We start from the raw sequence: 25,186 nt of genomic DNA, 5'->3' as shown, positions 1-25,186 counted from the left end.
GCTGTTTCCCCTAGGTATTTTGCCTTCATTAGTGACTGAAGAAGGTGACTCCTCTTAAAATTGTATTTCCTACAATGAGGTAATGGTTGTCTACAATGTGTGCATTATCCAGTTGGGTGCTTGCATATTTTATATAATGTATGGTTGAGTCCAGTATGACGGGTGATATTTTCTTCCCTTCGTTTCCTGCCCTCCATCCTCCCAGCACCAACTTGTCCTAGTATAATTTAGAAATGGCTTCCGGTTTCATTGTCATCCCAGTACTCCTGCCATAGTGGCTGGGCATATGTCCTAATGAATTTCCCATTTTAAGCTTTGCTTAGCTGGATTTGTAGGTCTACTTGCTTAATTGTGAGAGTTTGTTTGGCATCAACATGAGCAGGAATCCAAAGGAAGCTTGTAGATATAACCTCAGATTACATTCTGTACATTATAAAGAATATTTCATTGATAATATCTGCCCTAAACGATGATTGGCCAGATTCTTGCAAGTGCTGAATATCTATCAGATGCAATGACGGTGTTATTTCCTTTTCCTCATGCAGTAACGCCCTCCTACCATATGGGGCGCTATAAAATTAACTACTCGTGGAACCGGCCAACCGGCTCCTATTCTGCCTTGTTTTCATTGAAAAAAGCATAGGATGGCCAACCAAAATTATCCGCAGACTTACTTTACATAAATATCGCAAATGTTTTTATACGTAACGTGTTTAATATTTTTTAACATGCTTTTATAAACAGAGATTAACATACGTGATTGTAAATGAACATCTGAAATCGGACTTTACGTGTTTCTCAAAACTCTGGGAAGGTTTTGTTGGCCCACTGAGCTAGTTCACACATGGGCAGCTAACTACCTGCTTGCCATCAGAGGGTAGGGCGAACAACATCGGGATTTAACTTTTAGAAGCTCTTGTCGTCGTCATGTTGAAATCTAAAACCTTCGTTAAGAAGACGCGGTCGGGTGGGGTGATGAAGATAGTGCGTGAGCATTACTTGAGAGACGATATCTGGTGCGGGAGCGAAGCTTGCACTGAGTGCAAACAGGACTCCACGGTGCTGCAGAAGGACGCGTGTATTGAGAGCAATCTCTGCTCTTATCCTCATTATCTGGTCCCTGACACGAACGTGGTGCTCCATCAGGTAAAAGTTTCCCACTTCCCCTGGACATCTAATTTCAGACGTGTACTCAAGCAAGTGGACAAACATTCTAGTGTGACGATTTCTAGACATCTTGGCATATAATTTTCCGAACAGACTTTTGCCTCTGATTTATTTTGATAATACATCATATATTATTACACATGAGATCTAAAATTCAGGGGTTAATAGACCCCATGATATATGTGTATGAATGAATCGCACTTCTTCTGGCTGTTATAGTATTAATATTTTCCTTTTCACACAACTATATATTCTGCTTTGTGTGTCTTTTTATGACTATAATATTAGTATATATTGAAATATGGTAAAAGGTGAAAATAAATAGAAAGGTGAAATATTAGTATTGCATGGAGGTCTAGCATAAATTTAGTTGATGGTCAGTGCTTGTTTTAAGACAATTATAATATCCCATTTACTAATTTTATTATTATTTTGGATCTGAACAGGTCTGATTCTGTTCCACCTTATGTCTACATCTTCTGTTTCCCGCAGATTGACGTGTTGGAGGATCCTGTGATCCGTAATGTGATTATCCTACAGACTGTGCTGCAGGAGGTACGCCACCGCAGTGCACCTGTCTATAAACGCCTGAAGGACATCATACATGAGAAAGAGAAAAACTTCTACACCTTTACCAACGAACACCACAGGTACAAAGACATCGCTGATTCTTTTACTGGTTCAAAACAACATAACTGCATGACAGTAATATGGAAAGAGTAAAAGAATATAATAGTAATCAGTGACAAAATACTTGGCCAGTTGCGCACGAAGGTACGTCTCATATACTCCTCCCTTATTAGACCTCACCTCTGATATGCGTCTGCTTCGTGCTTGTTACCCTTATACATTTACCCGTATAATTTCTGTTTCTCCAGAGAGACATTTATTGAACGCGAACCAGGGGAGAGCGCCAATGACCGTAATGACCGTGCCATCCGTGTGGCAGCCAAGTGGTACAGCCAGCACTTGAAGACGTCTGAGTCTGGCACAGATGGGCTCAAGGTGGTCCTCCTCACCAATGACCAAGGGAACAAGCAGAAGGCAGAGGAGAGCGGACTGCTGGTGTACAAATGTAATTTGTTACAGAACCGTTCAAAGCTCTGTGCATCAAGAATGCACCTCCCAAAAATGTTTTTGAAACTTACCAACATTGTAACGCAACTTGCGGACATGGCGTTATCATTCATACTGTGATTCAGCCACTACCCATTCTGCTGGATACAAGCATGCTTTCAGTCAGCATCAGATGTCTTTACCACTTCGTCACATGCATTTATTCCCTTGCATTCTAGGTGAAGAGTACATCAAGAGTCTGATAGCGAACCCTGAGCTTGTGGATCGTCTGGCATTGTCCAATTGTGACAAGGTAAACACACAATTTTAAGCTAGAGATAAAAAAAAATATTTCTGGTTTTTGGTAAAGTGTACCTATATCTCCTGTTTACGTCCCTGCCTTTTCTTTGAGCCTAAACTCTATGGGACATCATTTTCTCTCTTTTCTCTGTCCATTGATTTCTTTTCCGTTACATCCACAGAAGGAGATCACTAGCAGTAAGGTGTTATTCCCAGAGCACCTCCCTCTGTCCAGGATCCAAGCAGGAATTAAGAGTGGCTCCTTCCTCCAGGGCACCTTTAGAGCCAGCAGGGACAACTATCTGGAAGCCACGGTCTTTGTGCAGGGAGAGGGGGAAGACAGCACAGAGGTGTGTGTATGTGTGTGTACATTTTGTCTGCGAACAAACAGTGTTGTAGGCTCTGAGGAAGAGTCTAAGAGGATTCACTACAAGTATTTTGACTGTCAAAGATAGTAAAATGCATTCATACTGTATATTAAAAGCTCTATACTGTCCCCTCTGCCTGCTGAAAGGTTCTCATCCAGGGTCTTCAGAACCTCAACAGAGCAGTGCACCAAGATGTGGTTGCTGTGCAGCTGCTGCCGCGGGATCAGTGGGTGGCGCCCTCCTCAGTCGTTCTGCAGGACGTAGGCACAGCAAAGGATGATAATCCTGAAGAAGAGGAGGAGGAGAAAGCGGTGAGTTGGGGTCTGACTCGAAGGAAGGGCAATTACGGTGCTTCGGTCTGTGCTTACAGTCGAAAGATACAAATGCTCAAGATATACAGTATGTGTTGTGCTACACGTAAAAGACAGCCTGTATACACCCTTTATTTATTTATTTACTTTTTACTGCACAACCCTGATGAGCACTTTGTAGCTATCCCAATATCTTCCGTGTTCCTATGTGTATTAGCAGTTGAGGATATCAGCGGCCGAAGCAGCCAAGAAACCCACAGGTAAAATAGTGGGCATCATCAAAAGGAACTGGAGGGCATTTTGTGGCATGCTCAATGCTTCCCAGATTAAAGAGGTGAGTCTAGACAACTCTGTCATACCATTTGTCATACACAGTTTATTTTTACTTGGTTTAAAGATTTGAAGCTGTCCTTAGAGTTGCTTTGCATGTTTCATGTTTAAATTGATCAGCCCCTTTATCCACACTTCACATTAGTGCCATCTGGTCGGAGATACGGGACTTTAAAATCGAGACAACTCCGCTTTAGCAGGAGTTTATCTCCCGTGCCATAGCAGCCCTTAGTAAACTGCTTGGATGACACTGTTACATAGATCTGAACATGTCTGTGTGAGTGCATACGTATAAGTGTGAGCTGGGACACGGGCAAGGGCATAAAATGTATATGTGTAGATGTGACCAAATGTATATTTCATGTATTGTGTATATCTGTATGTTTCTGTACCACAAATCTCCCTCTGGGACTATATAGACTATCTATCTGTAAATCTCTGTATACTATACAAACTGTCCAGCACTCACCCTCAGCGCCGACCGTCCCTTTTCTTTTCTTTTTTTTGTTCAGTCAACCCGCCACCTTTTCACCCCGGCAGACCGCCGTATCCCACGCATTCGCATTGAAACACGTCAGGCGTCCACACTGGCGGGCCAGAGGATCATGGTTGCCATTGATGGCTGGCCCAAAGACTCCAGATATCCAAATGTGAGTCGGAACCTCTTCAAACTGTCAAATCTTTGGAACTTACCGTGAGTGGTTGCATATCCACTTGCCATAGTTTGACAGGAAATTGAATTGCTCAGGTTCTCTACATTTAAATGAAGCCACACTTCGCTAGCATAACACATAGTAATATGCACAATACACCAAGTGTGTCCGCGGAGAGAAATAATGTTTCTCTTCTTTGTTAGGGTCACTTTGTGCGCAGTCTGGGCAGTGCAGGGGAGAAGGACACAGAGGAGGAGGTTCTGCTACTGGAGCATGACGTCCCACACCAGGCCTTCTCTCAGGTTGTGCTCGGTTTCCTTCCCAAGATGCCATGGGCCATCACACCAGAGGTAACGGGATACACAGAGTAGTATTCTATTTGCAGTTTTGTGAAGCAATTATCAGTGAGACAATCAGCCTGTAATTTGAAAGCACATATTTACATGTCAGTGTATACAGTATATTAATCTGGTTGTGTGGCACAGGACATGGTGAGGAGAGAGGACCTGAGGCATCTGACAGTGTGCAGTGTGGATCCTCCAGGATGCACAGATATAGATGATGCTCTGCATTGCAGAGAGCTGGAAAATGGAAACCTTGAGGTACACATACACAATTTAAGTAACAGTAGTAAGTTATTTATGTCTATATTTTATGTGAGTTTCTCCGTGTGTTACTTGTTTGCTGTAGGTGGGGGTCCACATCGCTGATGTCAGTCACTTCATTAGACCTGGCAACGCTCTTGACAAAGAGGCTGCCAACCGTGGCACCACTGTCTACTTGTGTGGCAAGGTGAGGAGACACGGACGCACCCGGTTGAATCCTAATGTTATCACAACATCAGAAGTTGGACTTCAACACTAGGACTAAATTCAGTATCTAAAGGTGTGACACTGGAGCATAGGAAAAACTTAAAGCGGTGTCTCTGTTAGCTCCATGAGCCCTGTGATTTTTATATTTGGCAAAAGTTGGCAACAGTTAACTGAAAAGATAAGCTATTTAGGATTTCATAGACGGGCACTTTTGTCATTTTTACAGCTATTTGACTTTTTTGCATGTTGACAACATTCTACCATCACAAGCCAGATGGCAGCTCAGTCACAAAAATTTTGGCAAATATGTTTGGGTTATGTTGATCACGACAACTAATATGCTTGCCTTGAGAGCTGATTTCAGAATCAATTTTTAGAAAGCCATTTTTGCTCAATAAAGCTAAAAGAAAGCAAGTTACATGTGTTTGATGTGTCCAACAGAGGATAGACATGGTTCCTGAGCTGCTCAGCTCCAATCTTTGTTCTCTACGCTCCAACGTGGAGAGGTGAGGACTGAACTACACATGCGCACGCACACGCGCACACACTCTTGCATAATCATCAGTTATCTGTGCTCCAGTTCTTCCCAAAATGCTCCAGTAAAGAAATGGATGAGTCCAGTGTTCATGATTTTACTTGAACTCTAATGATCATGTAGAAACATCAGCCTAAAAGATTTGTAGTTCTATAGTCAAACTGCTATTTTTGCTATTCTGAATGTTGTTCAGATGTTTTGTCTGAGTCCGGTCGCTTTTCTTTCACAAGGCTGGCTTTCTCATGTATCTGGGAGATGAACCACGAGGCTGAAATTTTAAAGACACGGTTCACAAAAAGTGTCATTAACTCAAAGGTACAGTACCAACATGCAGACATACAACCACAGACAATACATTAATATCAGGATATTTTCAAGCACAATATGCTGTCCAGGTAACATTGTTATATCATCTTTATTTCCTCTTAATTTTCCCCTCGATCCACTATGGTCCAGGCATCTCTGACCTACGCTGAGGCCCAGATGAGAATCGATGACACAACCAAGAATGACAATATCACCAAGAGCCTGCGGGGTCTCAACAAACTAGCCAAAATCCTCAAGAGGCAGAGGATAGAGAAAGGGTAGGGACAGGGAGTTGGGGGTAGTAGAAGCAGAAGAATATATATTTACAAAATGTGCAATGATATATTCTAAAGCTATGGGCAGAAATTGCTATTGGCTTGTGTTTTTCTTGGTCTGTACATGGCTCAGTTAATCTCGAAATCTGGAAACATGCATTCACTGACAACTTAAAATACAAATCAAAAGCATTTGGAAAAGCAATTAGGAGATATGAGGAAAGAAGCAAGGAACGTAGAGTTTAGCTGACCAGAAGTCCTGGATATTTAGACTGTCTGTATATCACATGAATTGAATTCTGTGTTGCATTTGGTGCCCTACAGGGCATTGACGCTGTCATCCTTAGAGGTCCGTTTCCACATGGACAGTGAAACCCACGACCCCATTGACCTCCAGACCAAAGAACTCATGTAGGTAACTTCAAAAAGGAGCATTCTGCAGGATACTTTTTGAAAGCATTTTCTCTATAAAAGCTCTTTATGCTGCTTTTTTTTTTTTTTTTTTTTTTTGGTGCATCTGTGTTTGTCATGCTGTGTTTTGGACATATGTAAATAAAACTCATCTCCTGGATTTTAGGGAGACGAATTCCATGGTGGAGGAGTTCATGTTGCTGGCCAATATTTCAGTTGCCCAGAAGATTTATGATGAATTTCCAGAGTGTGCTTTACTGAGGAAACATCCAGCGCCGCCTCCATCTAACTACGACATCCTGCTCAAGGCTGCAAAGTCCAAGGTGAGTGAAGACAGATGGTCCGGCAGAAAAATTGCTTTGGTTTTCAAGTTATATGCCTATTTGTTCAGCTAACTTAATTCATGTGCCCTGTTATGAAAGGAGGATGTTGTTCTTAAATTGGCAGTATCTTCAAACATCAAGAATGTGAGCTGAATAGGCATTTAAGGAGGAATATACGTTTATTTCATATTGTCAGTGGCCAGATATGTTGCAAAGAGAGAGGAAAAGCAACCCAGTAAATCAGTGGTTCTTAATATTGGGGTCAGGGCCCTCAAGGAGGTCCTAAAACGTATGTGAGTGGTCATAAGGTGATTAAAGGTATAAGAAAAAGTATATGTACAATTTTTGTTTATGTTGTCTAATTTGTGTTTTTGTGTTGTGAAATACTGGAGACTTTCACCTCTTCAGGCCTCTAAAGCAAGTAGACATCAATTACTTTTAAGGGGTCACAAGATGAAAAGGTTGAGAGTGCTGCATCTCTCTCTCTCTGCCAGTATATAAATATGTGTATACGTGTGTGTGTGTGTGTGTGTGGGATGTGTGTGTGTGTGTGTATGTGTATACGTATATATCTCTCAATAATACCTCAATATAACAGTATAATAACAGCACTATTGCCTTCTAGCCTAAATCTATTTTGTCTATGAAGATTCTCAGTCATCCAGGTCTTTTTATTTTAAGGTGCCAAAAGTGTTGTTTCCATGTCTTATCAGGGTGTGGAGATCCACACGGATTCAGCCAAGGCACTTGCTGACTCTCTTGACGTGGCCAAAGTGGAAGGCTTCCTGTACTTTAACACGCTACTGCGCATCTTGGCCACTCGCTGCATGATGCAGGCAGTCTATTTTTGTTCTGGCATGGACAGCAATTTCCACCACTACGGCCTTGCCTCACCCATTTATACACACTTCACGTCACCTATTAGGAGGTATGAAAACTGATATCTACGAATCTTGACTAAATATGTTGGGTCAGGCCTTTATAACAAAGAACTCTGCAATTGCCAAAACTAACCACAGTTCTATCTAACCCCCTTATATCATCCACATTCTTCCCCTTTTCTCTTTGTCTAAACCGCTCCCTCCAACCTCCCTCTCAACACTGTTCATCTGCTCTCCTACACAGGTATGCAGATATCATAGTACACCGCCTGCTGGCAGTGGCCATAGGAGCAGACAGCACCTACCCAGATTTGATGGACAAACATAAGCAGTCCGCCCTCTGCAACAACCTCAACTACAGACATAAAATGTCTCAGTACGCACAGAGGGCATCTGTGGCCTTCCACACACAGGTAAACACGTATGGACACACTGGTTTGATTTATGCTATCTCGTTTAGGGCTTATACATCAAAAATGACTGCGCGGAACCACCACGATACACTGTAATTTAGAGAATCAACTAAATGTCCATTTATAACCTCACACTGGTTTGAGTAAAGATACAATTGCAATTACAACACACCCAACAAAATACAGAATAATTTACTGCAAATTCATGCTTTTAATACAAATTGATTTCTTTGCAGTTGTTCTTCAAGAGCCGAGGCATACTTAACGAAGAGGGATTTGTTCTGTTTGTGAGGAAGAACGCGATCATTGTACTCATCCCAAAGTTTGGCCTGGAGGGAACAGTCTTCTTCGACACAAAAGACAAAACTATCCCAAACCTTGTTTTTGATGAAGAGGTATAAACACTTAATCGAATTCATTTCATGATCAAATAAAGTAGTCATTATTTTCAAATAATTTCTTCATATATATGTATGTGTATACGTATGTAGTTGTGTATATGTGTAGTTACAAATTATTGGAGATCAATGTTTGAAATATCTCTTCTGTATGTGTTTAGGGTCCCACTCTGAAGGTGGAGCAGCACACCTTCCACATATTTGACAATGTGAAGGTCACAATCAGCCTAGACGACTCCAATATTCAGCACCAGAAGATCCGCATGGCTCTGATTGACCCTGTGGTAAGGACTGACTACAGTGGACATGGGTTTTACTTCTTTACTTCTGTTTCGTGCTTCAGTGGATCAATTGTAGTATTTAACATAATAAAGGGAAGGTTAACATGCTGTTTTCAGTTAGTCCTAATAATGAAATTCATCCCGATAGCTTTGCATATCATATAATACTTCCGTTTCAGCATTTTGTACAACTTAATTGTCTTTATTTTAGATCCCTGGTGTGAGTGTTCCAGCCCCAGATGTTGAACCAAAGGCCAAGAAACCAAAACTGGACCACTGACACAGAAAGCCACAGAGTAATTCACCCAAACCACCATCTGATCTTCCAGATCAAGAAATCGTACAAGTCTATAAAAGAGCCAGTTTGGACTCTGTGATGCATTGACACAGTTAACTGTTGTACTTTGAGCAAGTATTCCCATTTTATTACATTTGCCACAGTGAAACCACTCTTCTCTTATACTTATTTTATATGACTTAAAACACATGTTGATACAGAGACAAAGACAGGTTCAAGTCATAAATGCAGTATAACTTGTCAAATAAGAGTGAAGCAGGCAACTCAATCATCGTTTTTTTTTTTTTTTTTTTTTACCCATATGGTTCTGTGTTTTGTCAGCCCAGCAAGAATCTTGATCTGTAAAAATTAAAGTACTTGTACTGAAAATGTTTTATAACACTGACAAAGCTGAGTCATTATTGTCCAAAGCCTTGTTCGCTACCTTGAGTTAAGAATTATTTACTAAATGGATATGAAAGTATTCCCACTATTAATATTTGACAAAGTTGTCAGTTTTTCCACATCCTATGTTTAGCAAAACTCAGGTTCATCGCCTCCACTCAAATGATTTAGTCCTACTGGATAGAAATCCTATCATTTTGAAAAATTGTATACTGTATATTCAACCATTTGAAAATCTCACACTGACATTTTGGTCAAATATAATTTGAACAGAATTACGAATCACAATATTGAGTACTGTCAAAATGCAATTACATGGAGTGACAAATGTTAGGTGCGAGCTCCCAATAATACTTAACAGAGTATTATGTCTTATTTCTGTACCAAACTATTAAATCAAAATACTCGACCCAGCTAAAAAATAAAGTGTGTCCTCAAATCAAACAAAGAATAAAAGTTAATTTAATGTGACAATGATCCAGCCCATGCTTAAAGTATAGAAAAATGGTAAACAAATGGCTCAGTCAGCTTTTAATTCACAAGTGGCATTATTCAGTGTCTTACTTAGGAATAAATACTCTAATAAGCCAAATAAGATCCACAAATAAACTGAATTTTAACAATTCTTAATCAATAAAAAATTTAAAACAAACAAAAAAACCTTGTCATAAAAACATCATGATAAACAGTTTTATAAAACCATAAATACAGTACAAATCTGATGTCATCTGAAAGTGAGGATCTTTGAGGTCGATCATGTCAGCACCAAATAAAATTGAAATGACAGCATTAGCATCAATACAGCATTCAAGGAGGTTACTGTTGTGCAAATTTGATACAGAATTTACTTTTTTTTTTCCCCCTTCCCCCTTACCACACCAGTATACTGGGTTTTGTTTAGTTATAGATTTTAAGTGACTTACAATGGGACAAACATGGGCTACGGATTACGCTTCTCCCTTCTAACCTGTGGTAAAACATACTGTGGTAAAGCATTTGCTATCAGTCAGGCAACTTGAACCTTAATCTTAAAAGAACTAATATCCACTTGTGAAACCCATTACTTGTAATCATAGTTGATTTAACAGTTGACCCCATTCACCCTAACCAACTTAATTCAACATTAATGCATCAAACGTAGTGTAAACTTTGTAGTATTTGATTGCAAATGTATGATCTTAAGCTTCCACTGGAGGAGGTGTCCCCTTAAATACATTAACCGGATGGCTCAGTGGTGAGGATAAAATACCTGGAAAATAAGAAACTTAGTTTTAGTAAGATGAAAAGGAAAATTAAAAAGACTTTGAAACCAATGAAGATTTTCAGCATGCGCAATACAGTAAGTAAAGTCTGCAAGATTCTTTCAGTGAAGTATTTTGTGTTGAGTGCTGATATTGTATTATGTCTAATGACACAAACTCACGTATCCACAACCCTGTGTAAGCTTGTAAAGGGTTCACAGTACCTTTATTTTAGTGTGTCTAGTGACTTGGAAGGCTTCCTCTGCCAGGTTTGAACTGAAGGACTCTTTGCTGTGACAATCTGAGCTGAGGCCATCAATAAGACTGCCGGTGCCTGCTGAGGTAGTGTTGTAACCACTGTCCACCTGAACAAACCCAAAAAGCAGTCCATTAGAAATATTCGATTACACAATGCGAGGTGGCCAACAAAACAAACTAGAATTCATTTATATAAGAGTAAGTTAAACATACAGTGAAATAGGACACAGTGGAGGATACTGCTCACACAAACCTGCATGCTGGAATCATAGCGTATGCTGCTTCCCTCTGCCAGAAGAGAGACAAACATCTGAGAGCTTTCCGCTGCTGACGCGTTGCCCATGCGGGAGCTGGTCAGCTGTCCCAGAGGCCCCCCAGTTTCCTCCTCTTCCTCCTCCTCCAGCCTCCCTTCTATCCCAGTCTCCTTGCATTCCTCCATTTTCACAGGTTCCATAGGATCCAAGTTAACTCTCTCAGTGTCAGTGGGGTGAGCGTCCTGGGCCATGGGCGACGATGGATCTAGCTCCATAGAAGGGAGAGAAGAGGAGGGGATTTGGTCTTCAGCCTCCTGATGGTCTTGGAGCTTAGGGTTGAGGATGGGGGAGATGAGGGGAGGGGAGGCCCAGCAGCGGACTCTGGGCCTGGGCTTGGGTCTGGCATTGTGCTGGGGCTCATTGTGGCAATGGAGTTGGTGTGGGGAGCAGCTACGAATGGGAGAGCAACCCTCGACCAATGGACTCTCATTGCAGGAATTGACATCTATGTCCAGGGGAACACCGTGTGGAGTCAAATTGCTCGGTTGCTTCCTCTCCGCTAAAGAAAAAAATCAGGTTGAAGAGAAAATTAGTTAACATCACCACAGTGTCTTTTTAAAAGTTTTCACATTCCGCTTTATTTTGGATGTTGCAAATTTTGGTATGAGTTATGAAACAAATAGTCTACCTGAGCCTATGGGTGTGCGTGCTGTATATGCTACAATAGGAGAAATTGTGGGGGAGACCAGGCCTGCAGGAGACGACCTATCGGGGAACAGAGGACTGGTGATGCTGCCGAGGCTGCAGTCCCGGAAGCAGCCATGCTGGATGGGACTGGACGAGAACTGACCCTATAGTTAAGACAATGTAAATTATTATTATTATTTTTATTTTTTTAAACTGTGTATCGAAAACATACAGTTTGATCCAAATATTTAAAAAAAAAGTAATCCTTGCTAAAAATCACTTTAAGTTAAAGTGTTACTTGAGAAGTAACTGAAGGGAAGTGTAAGTGAAGTGATTATAAAAGCTGTCTTCCCTGATTAAGACATTTTCAGCTCTGTGATAATGGCTCCATAAGAAGATATATTAACCACATATGAAAACGGGGATGGTCATTTTTTTCTGAACTATAAAAAATGAATAAATAAAAATCAAAAATGCAAATTCCACAATAATAAAATTAAAGATATATCCACACAGATATCGTGCTTTAATATTGACATACCAAGACTATGGTGAAATAATCATCATTTGAATCCCTACACTTCTCCACTCACCGTGGAGGGAGTCGGAGCCGACACACCACAGGATAAAGGGGAGGAAAAGATAGATGATATAGCTTCTCCCTCAGAACCTTCAACCCCTTCTACAACTCCCTCTCCTCTGGTTAGAGAAGGCCTCCCCTGCCTGACATGGCTTCTCTCTGGGCTTGGCGGGCTGGAGCTATCAGAGCCGCTGTAACTGCCCTGGCCGTCGAGGAAGAGTTTTCGTCTTAAGGAGGAGGAACTAAGACTCTCCTGCACCGCATCACACGCTTCCTCATGGCGGAAATATTCACCTGGGGAAAGGGAAGAAACAGACAGACAAACATGACAACTTGATGCTAGAATACTGTCATACTCTGATTTGATTGTGCTGGCATTTATTAGAGCCTTACCTAGTACTTTCTCCAAATCAAAAGCCAAAGGTAACGAAAGAGTTGTCTGACAGGCAACTGTGCAAAAAAACATAATGAAGAGAGATTAAAAACAAGTTAGAAAATAGTGATGGGAAGATAAAGATATGGGGCACTGTTTGCAGAAAGTAATGTGAAACCCTCTCAAAGAACACACCGACCTGAGATTTTGTCTGGCTCTTCGGCAATCATTGCAGACATAGAACCTACAAAGTGCAAACATACAAAACAGTAACATGAATATGAAATGCTCTAATAATGTACAAAACTAGAATACAACATGAAACTTAAAGGCAAATACCAGGAGGAAATGTGTGTTAAAAAAGTAATATAAAGATTAAGATAACTTACTTTTCTTACAGATCTGAGGAGCTTTACGATTGTCTGGTGCTGCCCAAGGGGACGGCACAATGGTTCCTTTGGTGAAAAACTTAATTGGGAGACACATAAATGTAACAGTTACAAAATTAATCATTAAAAATGTAACTCCCCTGCAATTATACAAAATGATTAGATTGAATTAGAATCCCGTACCTGCTCAATAGCATTTTGACGCTTTTCCTCGATGTCAGAATCTGTCCTAGATATTTAAAAAAAAACAACAGAAAAACAAAAGAAAGTTTTGTCACTTAAATTCCCTGTCATCTTTAATTTGCTCTCCAGATTTAATACATCAGCATGGGCTTGGTTAAGAAAGGCAAGGCTATTACTTTGATTTTACCCTCCTCAAGGAATTTCAGTTTTGTCAAAATGTCATGTTTATTACTTACATACAGTTGTATGCAAATTAAACATTTTGTTGCTTTTTTGAAGTGAAAAGAAGCAACTACAACCTCTGCAGCAAATTCAAATGTTAAGGCACTGTTACTTTTCATTTCATGAACTTAAACTATTTTTTAATGTCTGTTTGCTGCAGGAGTTGTATTTACTTCTTTCACTTGACGTGTGATGTGTGGATGGCGTGCTTGGTTTTGCCTCTTGTATGTTTGTGTAATCTGTCCTGCTTCCGGGTCTTCATGGCAGAGAGGAGGTTGTGTGGCTCAGGTCTTATCTGATAGCAGCACCTGGAAGTTGCTCTTCATCAGTGTTTACAATCTCTAACGTTGTCATCTTGATTGTCCGTATTGTAAATCCACTATGTTGCTCTATTCTGTACACACAACATCTACTGCTTGTGTGTCAATTCCAGAAGAGGGATCGCTCGTCTGTCGGTCTTCCTGAGGTTTCTTCCATTTTTTCAAAAATGGACAAATGGGGTGTCCAAATGTTTGCATACAACTGTATCTACCACGACTACTGTGTTTCAGTACATACCTTGTCTGGCTGAGGTAAAAAGACTGTCTCTGGATTTCCTCTGGGTCTATGTGCACTGGGAGAAGACTGGCCATTTCATCAATAGACCACTTAAACTTGGGTGGAGTCTAAGGGGTCGGACAGATGAAGAAATGAATAGAAGACTACATACACAAAACGTGGACAAAAAAAACAGTGTTTAGACATTTGCAGAAAGAGGTGTGTATCTGTGCATCTGTCACGCAGCAGTAGGTCTAAAAGATTTGAGGTGATAAATGTGGGTGGCGTATTTAAACTTACAGTTTTATAAGACTTGGATTTAAAGACAGATGGGCTTGGCACCAGGGGTTCACGGAGGTGGTGGTAGTCATTGGGACTTTCAAAGGGGTTTCTTATGGAAGGCCTGCCTGGAGTCTCTGGGGTGATCTGTAGCTCAACATGGTCCCCCATCTTAGCTGACAACAAGGAAAAGGGACATTACAGGAATAACATTGCTAAGACATAACAACACAACTCAAACGACAGCTTGTACTTCGTTAGTTTGGCATGTTAGCCACATCACTTCCCCTGTTTCTATAGCGTTAACGAGCTTTCGAAGGGAGTAACTATTTAGCAAGGAAGGTTGCTACAGCGTTACGTTACACACCATTTTAGCTTAAAAAAAAAAAAAAAAAGAAAGGTACATTAACTATAGATGTGACAGTGTAATCGTTTGTACTTACAACTTTTAAAGAGCCAGGACTGTCTACACACAGCTAAAAACCAACTTTAACTGAGGAGTCCGCAAACAACCAGAAGCGATAGAGAGGTTCAAACGTTTATTTCAATTTCGCCCACGGCGCCCGCTAGCCAATAGAACTGCAAGAGGACGATCTTGGTAACCAATCAGAGCAGAAATCCCGATCGTCACTTCCTTCCACAGTTTCGCTCGCTAGTAAGCTAAGCAGGCTAGGTAGCTAACTAGCTGCTAATATTGCCCCTTAATGTTTTTCTGATATTTGCAGGTCTTATCTAAGATGAATACGAAACGTTTAAAGTCTGGTTGAACCCTTTGCAATATCTTACTAGTCTTGTGTCGCGTCAGAGACCTCTTCAAGTCTTATTTGTTAGTCACCTGCTAGCAAGCGTTGGCTAACTGTATTCATCCAACACCATGGCAAGTGCAGGGAATGCAAACTTGAACGCAGTCCGGGAGACAATGGACGGTAACTATATATGTTTATTTAAAATATTTGTAAAATAACTACAAATTCAGTTACAGATAAACTGACTGTTTTGCTACCCTCAAATTTATCGTTTTGCCAACAAATTGTATGGGACGTGCATCAGTCAAGGTTATTAACTAGTAAATTCATCTAAACGGGTTTAACTTGTCATCTTCTTCCTACAACAGTGCTGCTGGAGATCTCCAGGTTGCTAAACACTGGTTTGGACATGGAGTCTCTGTCCATATGTGTGAGACTGTGCGAGCAGGGCATCAACCCAGAAGCCTTGTCTGCTGTCATCAAGGAACTGCGTAAAGCTTCTGAGTCCCTCAAGGTACAGAAACTCACTCCCAAATATTGCACATTATTGGAGAGACTGATTTTAGAGGTGGGCACTGAGGTCATTCAAACTCCTGTGTGACCTAGCCCTTTTCCCATTAAGATGAGAGCTGCTGTTTATCAGTCTGTTTTTTTTTTGGGGGGGGCGGGGATCATGTCAGTTGCCTTTGCAAACTACCAGACCTCAAAGTGGTGTTTTATTTTGTCTTAGCAACACTCCAAAAGCATAGCATCCCCAATTTGCAACTAAATGTATTGGAGGAAAAAGAGAAACAGAAAATCCTTACATCTGAGCAGAAGTTGCCTGCTATTTATCATTAGTTAAGAGAAGATAAGCCTGTATTGATCCCCAGAGGGGAAATTCAGGTGTTTCAGCCACACAAAGACAGAAATAAGTACAGAGAAGTTTAGAAGAAAAAAAAAAAGATAATTAGACGTGTATGAAATGAAAATAACAATAGAAACAATACAAGATTAATTTATTTACAAGATAAGCAATTAACATACAGTTAACACGGTCAGTGTTGTACACTAATAGTGCAGTGGTGCCTCGACTGATGTAAGTAAGAGTATCAGTGAGAGTGAGAGTAATATACCAACTACTATCACAGCAAACAGAATGGTATATGATATGATAAAGTAATGATACTTAGTATTTGTCTGTAGTAATACAAATGTAATATAGTATATAATGTAGTAAAACATATTACGTGATATAGAATATTATAATATAGAATACAATATAGCATGACTATACTATAAAATAATATTAACTAAATAGTAAATATAGTTGTATAATAAAATATATTAAATATTAGGTCCAACAGCAAAAGAGAGGGAGAGTAGTGTGTCCGTCCCGAGTGTGCCAGACACCGGAAATTATTGAAGTTCTCATGTTTTCTGTTGATCAGCCATTCAATTAATCAGCTAATTGTTTCAGCACTAATTCAGAAGTTTACAGCCAAAACCAGCACTGAAAACTCGTGTAGTGTCAGACTGAAAGTTAAGATGCCCGCAGCTACTACCTACATCATAGTTTTTGTATTGCAAACTTGATATCTTCCGGAATTGAAAACTGGTAACAAAGCTGCTAGATGTGAATGTTTCCAGTGACATACTATAGGGCCGGGTGAAATAATATATACTTTGAAACAACAAAAAATGCGTTAGCCGTCAGAGATTCTGCCATGTCATTTATCGTGAGGTATCCCTCCCTTGAGAATCTCTGGGGTGTATTTGGCCATTGTGAGATTTCATGCATGAGCACGACTGTATTACAGCAATATTGGATTTTTATGATTTTTGCACAACTGTGATGAGTTATCTTGTTTTGTAAGGTATTTGGTTGCTTATCCAGAAACAGAAATCCCTGTCTGGTTATTCTATGCATAAACATTTTTCTGATTTTCCAGAAAACATTTCGTAACACAGTTTAAAATTTTGCATAAATTATAGTAGTCTATCAGACATGTCCTAACATGTTATCGTAAAGCTAAAGTTTTGTTTGGACTGTTGAATTTGGCCTCTTCTTTCATGTCACCATCTGTCCAAATGTTTTCTGTGAGCAAATGCACCACCATATCTGTTTTTGTGCTAAACAAAATGGCAAGATAATATATGTGATATGGGACTTACATCTTCTGAGTGACTGAATCATGAAGGGAACTTTTCAATCAGTATCCAAAACAACTGCCAAGAGGAAAATATCTTAGGGAATAGGGAGAGTTGTCACCACAGAGAGCCTGCAAAAAGTAAAATATGCACAATGTCCCTAATATTTGTTTTTGTGTAGTTTTTGTCGTTTTTCGCACTTAACAAGCTCCCAGGTGTCCTTTCCCTCACATTTATTTTACCTAAATTTTGCAAACATTTTTCAGAATTTTGTTTTTTTCCTGTGTACAGCTGTAGTCCACCCATACAGCAGCTGTAATTTGATTATAAGAATAAACCCTATAATCATCTAATAATGAATCATGATGATGCATCACTACTGTATCTATATTTTCTCTTTCAGGCTTCTGAAAACTGCGTAAACTGAAGATGAAAACCAATAACCTCAGTTTGGGAACTTTAATGGGATTATGCCCCGTTTCATGGATCTGTTCTTACCGTGGGCTCTCCAGCCAATCAGATTTGTGTTTGTGTTGGCAGTCTCTCCTCTGCGCCTCCTCGGTGACTAACATGCTCCTGTGTGTCTGAGTTTTTGTGTAGAGATATCTGCCTCAGTCCTCTTCCTAAAAACAAGTCTTCTCCCGAAACGAGGAAACACTCGGACTTTCTGCCTGTAATTTAGGCTTTCTCGAAGTTTCTCCTACTGCCATTTGTAAAGTGTAAGTTCAGAGTTGTATTAGCGTTGCCATCCTGCCTTAATTTAAGAGCATAATTCTAATTTCTGATAGTCAACTTGTGTTGCACTATTCACGAGGAAATGTTTTGTATTACGTTTTTGTTTGTTGTTTTTTTTGAAATATCTATAATTTGTTAAGATTTTTTTTTTTTTTAATTTTGTGTAAGCATAAAGCAACTTAATCCTTTTGCCATTTTTGTTGTCCATGTAACCATCAATGATGGAACAAAATCTAAATTAAAATGTTGCAGTCAACGACCGCCAGGTGGTGTTGTTTCATCCTTATTCCAATCTGCGGTATAAGTCTTTCTTGGTTGTTTTATTCTAACTGCAAGTTAACTATCTCATGAGTTTTCCTGATACTGTTGTTTAAGAGCAATTAAATACTGCATTTTTATCAGATACTTTTTAAAATCACATTTTCCCTATTCGTTTGCCCTTTTTGTCTTGTCCTGATCCCATTTTAGAACACAGTGCATTTTTCCCATTAATATTCTTACAGGCCTCTTGTTATTAGAAGCCTAATTTTCTGAAGCACTTTCAAAGGAAATGATCTTTCCTGTTAAACTAGGTGAAAGGGGCAAATATCTTTGTACAACATTGTACAATGCAATACAATAACAGACTGTGCAGGAGTGATCACATCCACAGCCAACTTACTTTACAAAAGAGAAGACATGAGCAAGGGTCATTCATTACAGCAGGATGTCCTGAAACCTTGGCCCACTTATGTCCATACTCTATGCACAATAAAGTATTACAGATATATTCCTAACTTGACAAAAACATGTCTTTGATCAACCAGAAATTAACCCCCTGCATCATGTATCTAACCACACAGAGCATTGTTTTGTTTCTCCACTGTCTGTAAAATAGCTCTATTCATCTTCTAGATGAGGAAAAATGCTGAGAGCACAGAACATTCCTCCACAGGTCAATATAAAGGCTAGAGGGGACCTCTCCTCCACACAGACTTGTATCAGTAGCTTTGTGTGTGTGTGTGTCCCTCTGTGTGTGAGTTTAGGTGTCCATGCAGCGCGGTAGATGTCTACAAATGAGTACCCCCTAAGCCATCTGACAGTACCGCCTCACCCCTCACAGGCACACCACAGAGAAAGCCGGCGAGCGAGCAGCAGAGTGTGTGTGCGTAAGCATTCCTGTCTTCTTCTGCTTTGTCTCGCCATCTTGACTGACAGGCTGTGAGTCTAAATCTCTGTACTGCTGCTTTGATCTCTTAACACAGTGTCTCTCTGTTCTTCAATACCAGCATCGTGTTAGCCAAGTATGAGAGGCATACAGCCACGGTGCAGTGGCTCTCCTTGATAGCCCGTAAGCCTAAACAACCCCTGGCCTCCGTGGGGGGTGAGCTGCATGAGATGTTGATGAGGGAGACCCACACTGAGAATCCTTTTCTCTTACGAAGGGTTATGCATGGCTTGATTGGCTACTGTGGGCGTGAGATTCGGGATGCATTGCTCTCTGTTTGATGTGTTTGAAAGGTTTCTCCTGATCCAAACTGGCTACTTTGATCTCTGTAAAACAAAATATTCCCAAATCCCATAGTCCTGACTGAGAGATTAGCGTCCATATATGCATAAACATCTAAGAGGTGTTCAACTAGGGCACTGGTCAGGTCACATGACTGTATAAATTTAAGAGGCAAGCAGGTCCTCACATTAGAACTTCTGAGGGTGTTTATGTTTGTATGTCTGATAATTATCCAGGCCGAGGATTATTTTTCTGATAAATGAGGGCAGTCTCATTTAAAAGTGAAAGATCAATGTGCTGCATTTCATGGTTCAGGTGTGCGCAGTGGCTATTATAACAATAATTAGACTGGACTGATTAGAAGTTCCTGATGTATAAAGAAGATGTTTGTACAAACCTAAATTACGCACATATTGTCTCATGAAAACAGCTATGTGAGGCAGAGTTAAACCAAAAGTCAGAGATCCGTATGTGCAGTTATGTTTAGGATTCGTATTACCATTAGCCAACACGTGCTGTAGGTTTAATGATCTCTCTGCAGAGACGAGGCTTTGTTATGTCCATCTCCTGTTTTATTGCTCGTCATATGACTATTTCAGGGCTAGAAGTTCTTCTGGTTGGATAATTATTTTTAAAAAAACTGCACTGTGTTTTAGGAAGGGAATTTTTCTGTGGCAGAATTCATTTGAATAGCTTGGGACAGGAGATAGCGTTCTTTGTAATTTAATGTTATATCTTAGAGGTTACTCTATGTTCCCGTCTGACAAGAACAGGTAGCTACAACATTAAAATGCTGCTTACACTACACTGTCAGAGGCCCTTTTGTCTGTATAATGAGAACTTTAAATTTTATACTTTAAGGGCATTTTGCTGGTAATACATACATACTTTAACTTAAAGCAAGACTTTGTAACTTTTGCTGAACAGTGCCTGAACCACTGTTCAGGATAATGGCACTTTTGGCTATTTTCTTTGTGTGTGTGTGTGTTGGCACTCAGTCCAACACACACACTTTTTTTTCTTTCATTTCATGTCTCAAGATTATCTTGAGACAGTTGCTTTAAAGACGTCATCGTCAGATGACCTGACTGACAGAAGGTTGAATGGGACCATGGGCAGTAAACAACAAAAATGTCTCCTGTTTACGTACAGTCTGTTTTATCCTTGTTTTAAAATGTTAAACTGTTACATAGCACAAGTAGAGAAGAGCCACTGACTTGTTAATGTCAGTTTCATAGCAATGTCTTTCTTAAGTCTGCTAACATTAGCTGCCATAAGCTACTGGTCATACCAAAGCAATTATGACTATAGCAGCAAAACCCCTCAGTCAGCTTTAACAGACCCTGCTGCTTTAATTTGTAAAAAGAAGATTGTGTTATTACTTATTCTAAAAGTTATGCAGAACTTTTGCTTGTAGTAGACAATTTTTACATTTTGGTATTTCTACTTTTATTTAAGTAAAGAATCTGAAAACTTCTTCTACCACTGACAGAAACGGCATAACTAACTACTGTATCTAAATAAGTAGATAGCGGCATATTCTTAATACCCTGCAGCAGTGTATATTCCGAGATCATACTTTTAGGTCTGTATTCTGGCGCTGAAGTGACTGATTAAATAATATTTTTGTAACTGATCGAACCTGTCTGGCCCTCATCCTTCAGCAGTGTGAAGCTTCGCTGACTGTATTTGCCCTAAGAGGAGTTCTGTGACCTTGTTCGAGCTTACTCCAATACACCACCCCTGATTAAATACAGGCCACACTTTTACACTGTAAGATTACACTGTTTAGACCCCAATTAAATTCATGCAAGGAAATTGGATCATAAACTCTTTACAGGATCGTTAACAATCATTAGACAGGATAATGGCATGGCAATCAAAATATGTAAAAAAAAAAAAAAAAAAAAAACTTCCAAAGTCTTTTGGTGACTTTGTTGTTTTTGGACATTTTCCAAGCAGATTAATGTAGAATTGATTGATTTACAGTTGTAATTAGCTGTCTTCTGCATAGATGCATAATAATCGTATAGCTCCCTGCTTGTTTTAAGGCATTAATTGGTTTCATTAACAAAAGCACTTAATTGAATAACAATTAACAAAGTTGGTGATGGCATCGACACAGCGTGTGCAAACTCCCTTGTGTTTTCCCTATAATGATAATGAAACCACCTTTTTATCAGATTGGAATTTTGTGTGTTGGACTATGTAATGACTAATATGATATTGGGCTTATTAGTTTATTCGAGTGGCTCACTGAGGCGTTAAGCTGGTATTGAACACGTTGTGTTTAACAGGTAGGCACCATATGCTGCCTTAATCAGACATTGGAATCACATTTGGCTGTTAAATTGTCTTCTTATAAAAGCAGGTAGTAAAACAACTTGAGCTAATTCAATTTCTGGCAAGTTTGGGTGCAGTGAACAGCTGTTCATATTTGTTGATTTGTTTCAACATTCCCTCTCTTTTTTTTGTTTTGTTTTTCTTTTCTTTTCTTCTTTTGAAGATTTAACTGCAACAGCCTGTTTGTTCCTCTACTTTTCTTGTAGAAAATAGAGACAGAGGGTGGACTAGCTGTCCACTATCCTTAAAAGAAGACAATACCAGGCATAATGTAGTGACAGCTTGCATTGTGTGTGTGTGTGTGTGTGTGTGTGTGTGTGTGTGTGTGTGTGTGTGTGTGTGTGTGTGTGTGTGTGTGTGTGTGAGAGAAAGAGAGGGAGAGAAAGGAGACAGGAGAGGGAGCATGAGTGTGTGCATGTTAGAAAAACAGAAAAATATACAGAATGTGTGTATGTGTGTGTGTGTGCATGTGTGTTAACAGTGACAGCTTGTATTCTCCGTGATTAATGATGTGCTGTGTGACTTGATAAGTGCTACGGAGGACCAACGCTTGTTTCAATTAGACCTTGTGAAGGTCGCGACGCCGCGCCGGCCTCTCATTATCATATCCATAATCAATCCACATTATCATAGGGGAATGTGGAATGGATGTGTGATATCTTGGTCATACATACACACACACACACACACACACACACACACACAGAGATGAGCACACACGAAGACACCTAATCACATACCAAAACACAATGACATACTCTCTCACTCACAAGAGCACACACACACACACCCTTCGTTCCAAGTTGATTTGAATCATAACAGTGGCTGTCGGAACGGATTGTCTGTTCAGATTAAGAGTGTGTTTCTGAGAATTAAGCAGCGTTGATGGTGGTGGCATTTCAGATCCCCTCTGCAGACACAAATGCCAAAACATCATTCTGTGACCCCCTCCTTCTCTCTCACACAACCACATATAGAACCTCATGCACACACACACACACACACACAGACACAGGACCCCGGGGCATTTTTAATAGAGGAGAAGTGATTCGTATGTTTTTACTCCTCTAATGAGAACAGATTGAGTGGTATTTACACTTCATCGGCTGATCTAACCACCTACACATTTGCCTCATGCTTCTGCTGCTCACCGGCCAAAACAGACATGTGGAAAGGACCAGAGCTTGGCTTTCAAACAGCAGCACAACGTGAACATTATCTTTTTCTCTTTGGCTCATGGTGGCACAATGGCAAGATGAATTTAAACTGTTAAAACAGAAAAACTGCAGCCAGATTTAGTGTCTTTAAAGACGCTGTGTGTATTTGTCTCAGACTGTAAAAATGGTTAAGAAAAGGCGTCTGAAACTAGATTCAAATCTCTGGCGAGGGGGACTACCCATTTGGGATCTGACTGTTGTTTCCCAGTGAATCCTTACCTTAATTAGTCAGTCTACCTCAGATTGAAACATACAAAAAAAAAAAAAAAAAAAAATGACAAACACAGGTCACCTATTTCCTCCAAGAATATTTTAGCAACAAACGAATGTAGACTATATGACACAACAACATGAACTGAAGTGAATGTCGGAAGTTAAAACTTAAGAAGCCCGCTGAAGTACTGAAGCAATTAGAGGAATCAAATAAAATATAAAATATGACTCATCTCAGTAATATTTGGTGAAGGGAGAATCTTCCCAGGTGGTCAAGATAGATGGCTTGCAAAGTATGAGGAAAAGGACTAAAGCACTAAAAGAGTACTCCACTGATTTAGCATTGGACTCTAATAACACTGTCGGACTCCTGATAGACAGTTTTTTTTTAAAAAGGATCAAAATTGATGCAGAAGAACCAGAGATATCTTTTTTTAAATTCCACGTATTGTTCTTTCTTGTCAAAACCTGGCGCCTACATTACCCACAATGCAACCCAGTCGCCAACCGCTCAGCCGGAGACTCAGGTGTGTTGCGCCACTAGCGGCTAATACCGCCTCGATCCGTTCGCCGGAGGCAGAGATGAGGAGCGGGCTACACAGGTCTGGCAGGGTCCCTTCTTTCTCACTCCACAGCCCCAAGATTTTTTTTGTTTTGTTTTTCAAACCTACAGTCTCCGGACCCCAACCGCCGCCGAGGGCAACCGTCACTTGGAAGCAATTAATCAGACTTCACGCAGCCCCCTCTGACTCAACAAAAGACTTCACACAACTTTACACATCCCCAAGACCCGTAAACCGACTTTGATGTGTAGAATCGGCGGAGTTCCCCAGTGATATTACACATTTCAAGCTTAATTTCGGGGCAGTTTAGGCTCAATAGATGCCTTATGAATTTAACCTTTGACCTTCCCGTTGGGAGACAAGAGCGGCCTCCCACCAGGGCATCCTGCAGCCCACGGTGGCTGGGATGTCTTTAACACCGCGGTTGCTTACATCTTGGATGGGTGAACTAAGAAATAAATAATAAGAAAAAGGCTGGCATATTACTCACCGGGTCCTTGTTTATGACCACCTTCGGTAGACTACCTGGGTTCATTGTATAGAAGCAAATCTATTGTCACATGGTGCCACAACCGTAAAAAGTCGCAAAGCTCCGGCCTGGGAGGTTAAAGCTGCACGTTTCGCTGCTTATTAAAGAGTTTAAGGTGGGAATTTGCAACATGAATCAGCGCCGCTTAACACTGATGGCTTTATCAGTGTATTTTCTACAGATGGAGAAAGAGAGTCGTGACATTTCTTTTTGGCAAGGAAAAGGCCATACTCAGCAGGAGTTATCAAAGGCAAAAAGTAAAAAGTTCGAGTTAGCTATCTCTCTCTCTCCCCCTCTCTCTCTCTTCCCCTGGAGATACTCATGTTAAGCATAATTAAGCAGATTTGATTAGCATCAAGCCTGGCTTCCTCTCTTGACTTTTAATGAATGTAAATCTACCATCTACATCCTAAAGATTAATTTCTGCCAATTAAAAAACACAAGAGGGCTTATTGGAGAGAGGGGGGGGGGTTGGGAGGAAAAGAGTGTTAAAGTCCTTTGAGTTGGAGTACAGTCGGAGTTTTATCCTCTTCCCCCTTGTCTTATAGTGAGATGGTCTCTGGAGATCTGTGTCTCTCTCTCTCTCTCTCTCTCTCTCTCTCTCACTCTCCCTCACGACCAAGATCATTATCAGCACAATGTTCCGTGAAAGCCACTTTGAAAGGACTGCGAGCTCCATATGTAAATGATGGGAGTGTGTGTCTGAGTGAGTGTGT

At 40.3% G+C, this 25,186-nt stretch overlaps 3 protein-coding genes across 5 annotated transcripts; 2 read left to right on the top strand and 1 right to left on the bottom strand.

Moving 5' to 3' along the window:
- Positions 1 to 606: 606 nt before the first annotated feature.
- dis3 (DIS3 exosome endoribonuclease and 3'-5' exoribonuclease) lies at positions 607 to 9,401 on the top strand. 3 transcript variants are annotated; one of them, XR_005708377.1, is made up of 22 exons: positions 607 to 1,146; positions 1,660 to 1,817; positions 2,046 to 2,242; positions 2,463 to 2,536; positions 2,706 to 2,873; positions 3,038 to 3,202; positions 3,420 to 3,536; positions 4,045 to 4,182; positions 4,389 to 4,535; positions 4,671 to 4,787; positions 4,876 to 4,977; positions 5,439 to 5,503; positions 5,763 to 5,847; positions 5,989 to 6,116; positions 6,438 to 6,524; positions 6,691 to 6,847; positions 7,561 to 7,775; positions 7,973 to 8,141; positions 8,378 to 8,536; positions 8,701 to 8,823; positions 9,032 to 9,158; positions 9,191 to 9,401. XR_005708377.1 is itself a non-coding variant. In XM_040139192.1 (21 exons), exons 1-21 carry the CDS (start codon positions 928 to 930, stop codon positions 9,098 to 9,100), a joined length of 2,856 nt encoding a protein of 951 aa, XP_039995126.1. In that variant the 5' UTR covers positions 607 to 927; the 3' UTR covers positions 9,101 to 9,401. The 3 variants fall into 3 exon arrangements, 2 of the variants coding, with proteins under 2 accessions (XP_039995126.1, XP_039995125.1); XM_040139192.1 differs by having other exon boundaries at positions 3,423 to 3,536; positions 9,032 to 9,401; XM_040139191.1 differs by having other exon boundaries at positions 9,032 to 9,401.
- Positions 9,402 to 10,016: 615 nt separating this feature from the next.
- On the bottom strand, positions 10,017 to 15,099 carry bora (bora aurora kinase A activator). Its single transcript, XM_040139194.1, has 12 exons — positions 14,949 to 15,099; positions 14,527 to 14,681; positions 14,248 to 14,354; positions 13,468 to 13,513; positions 13,285 to 13,363; positions 13,095 to 13,139; positions 12,916 to 12,972; positions 12,536 to 12,816; positions 11,944 to 12,106; positions 11,255 to 11,814; positions 10,968 to 11,108; positions 10,017 to 10,751 (listed from the first exon to the last, which is right to left on the bottom strand). The coding sequence occupies exons 2-12, from the start codon at positions 14,674 to 14,676 to the stop codon at positions 10,731 to 10,733; spliced, it is 1,650 nt and encodes a 549-aa protein (XP_039995128.1). The 5' UTR covers positions 14,677 to 14,681; positions 14,949 to 15,099; the 3' UTR covers positions 10,017 to 10,730.
- Positions 14,901 to 18,381, top strand: mzt1 (mitotic spindle organizing protein 1). Its single transcript, XM_040139193.1, has 3 exons — positions 14,901 to 15,431; positions 15,620 to 15,765; positions 17,785 to 18,381. Exons 1-3 carry the CDS (start codon positions 15,380 to 15,382, stop codon positions 17,806 to 17,808), a joined length of 222 nt encoding a protein of 73 aa, XP_039995127.1. The 5' UTR covers positions 14,901 to 15,379; the 3' UTR covers positions 17,809 to 18,381.
- The last annotated feature ends 6,805 nt before the right edge of the window (positions 18,382 to 25,186 follow it).

The sequence above is a fragment of the Xiphias gladius genome, chromosome 11 (genome assembly GCF_016859285.1).
Source record: "Xiphias gladius isolate SHS-SW01 ecotype Sanya breed wild chromosome 11, ASM1685928v1, whole genome shotgun sequence".
NCBI lineage: Eukaryota > Metazoa > Chordata > Actinopteri > Istiophoriformes > Xiphiidae > Xiphias > Xiphias gladius.
This window is presented reverse-complemented; position numbering and strand designations above follow the sequence as displayed.

What these genes read in the sequence shown, in the direction of transcription:
- dis3 (XM_040139191.1), top strand. Translation starts at nt 928, where the DNA reads ATGTTGAAATCTAAAACCTTCGTTAAGAAGACGCGGTCGGGTGGGGTG. An exon ending in CTGTCTACTTGTGTGGCAAG is followed by an intron (nt 4,978 to 5,438) that starts GTGAGGAGACAC and finishes TGTGTCCAACAG; the next exon opens with AGGATAGACATGGTTCCTGA. An exon ending in TTCACGTCACCTATTAGGAG is followed by an intron (nt 7,776 to 7,972) that starts GTATGAAAACTG and finishes TCTCCTACACAG; the next exon opens with GTATGCAGATATCATAGTAC.
- bora (XM_040139194.1), bottom strand. Translation starts at nt 14,676, where the DNA reads ATGGGGGACCATGTTGAGCTACAGATCACCCCAGAGACTCCAGGCAGG. An exon ending in TGATTTGGAGAAAGTACTAG is followed by an intron (nt 12,817 to 12,915) that starts GTAAGGCTCTAA and finishes CCCTTTCCCCAG; the next exon opens with GTGAATATTTCCGCCATGAG. An exon ending in ACGCACACCCATAGGCTCAG is followed by an intron (nt 11,815 to 11,943) that starts GTAGACTATTTG and finishes TTTTTTCTTTAG; the next exon opens with CGGAGAGGAAGCAACCGAGC.
- mzt1 (XM_040139193.1), top strand. Translation starts at nt 15,380, where the DNA reads ATGGCAAGTGCAGGGAATGCAAACTTGAACGCAGTCCGGGAGACAATG. An exon ending in AGTCCGGGAGACAATGGACG is followed by an intron (nt 15,432 to 15,619) that starts GTAACTATATAT and finishes TTCCTACAACAG; the next exon opens with TGCTGCTGGAGATCTCCAGG. An exon ending in AAGCTTCTGAGTCCCTCAAG is followed by an intron (nt 15,766 to 17,784) that starts GTACAGAAACTC and finishes TTTCTCTTTCAG; the next exon opens with GCTTCTGAAAACTGCGTAAA.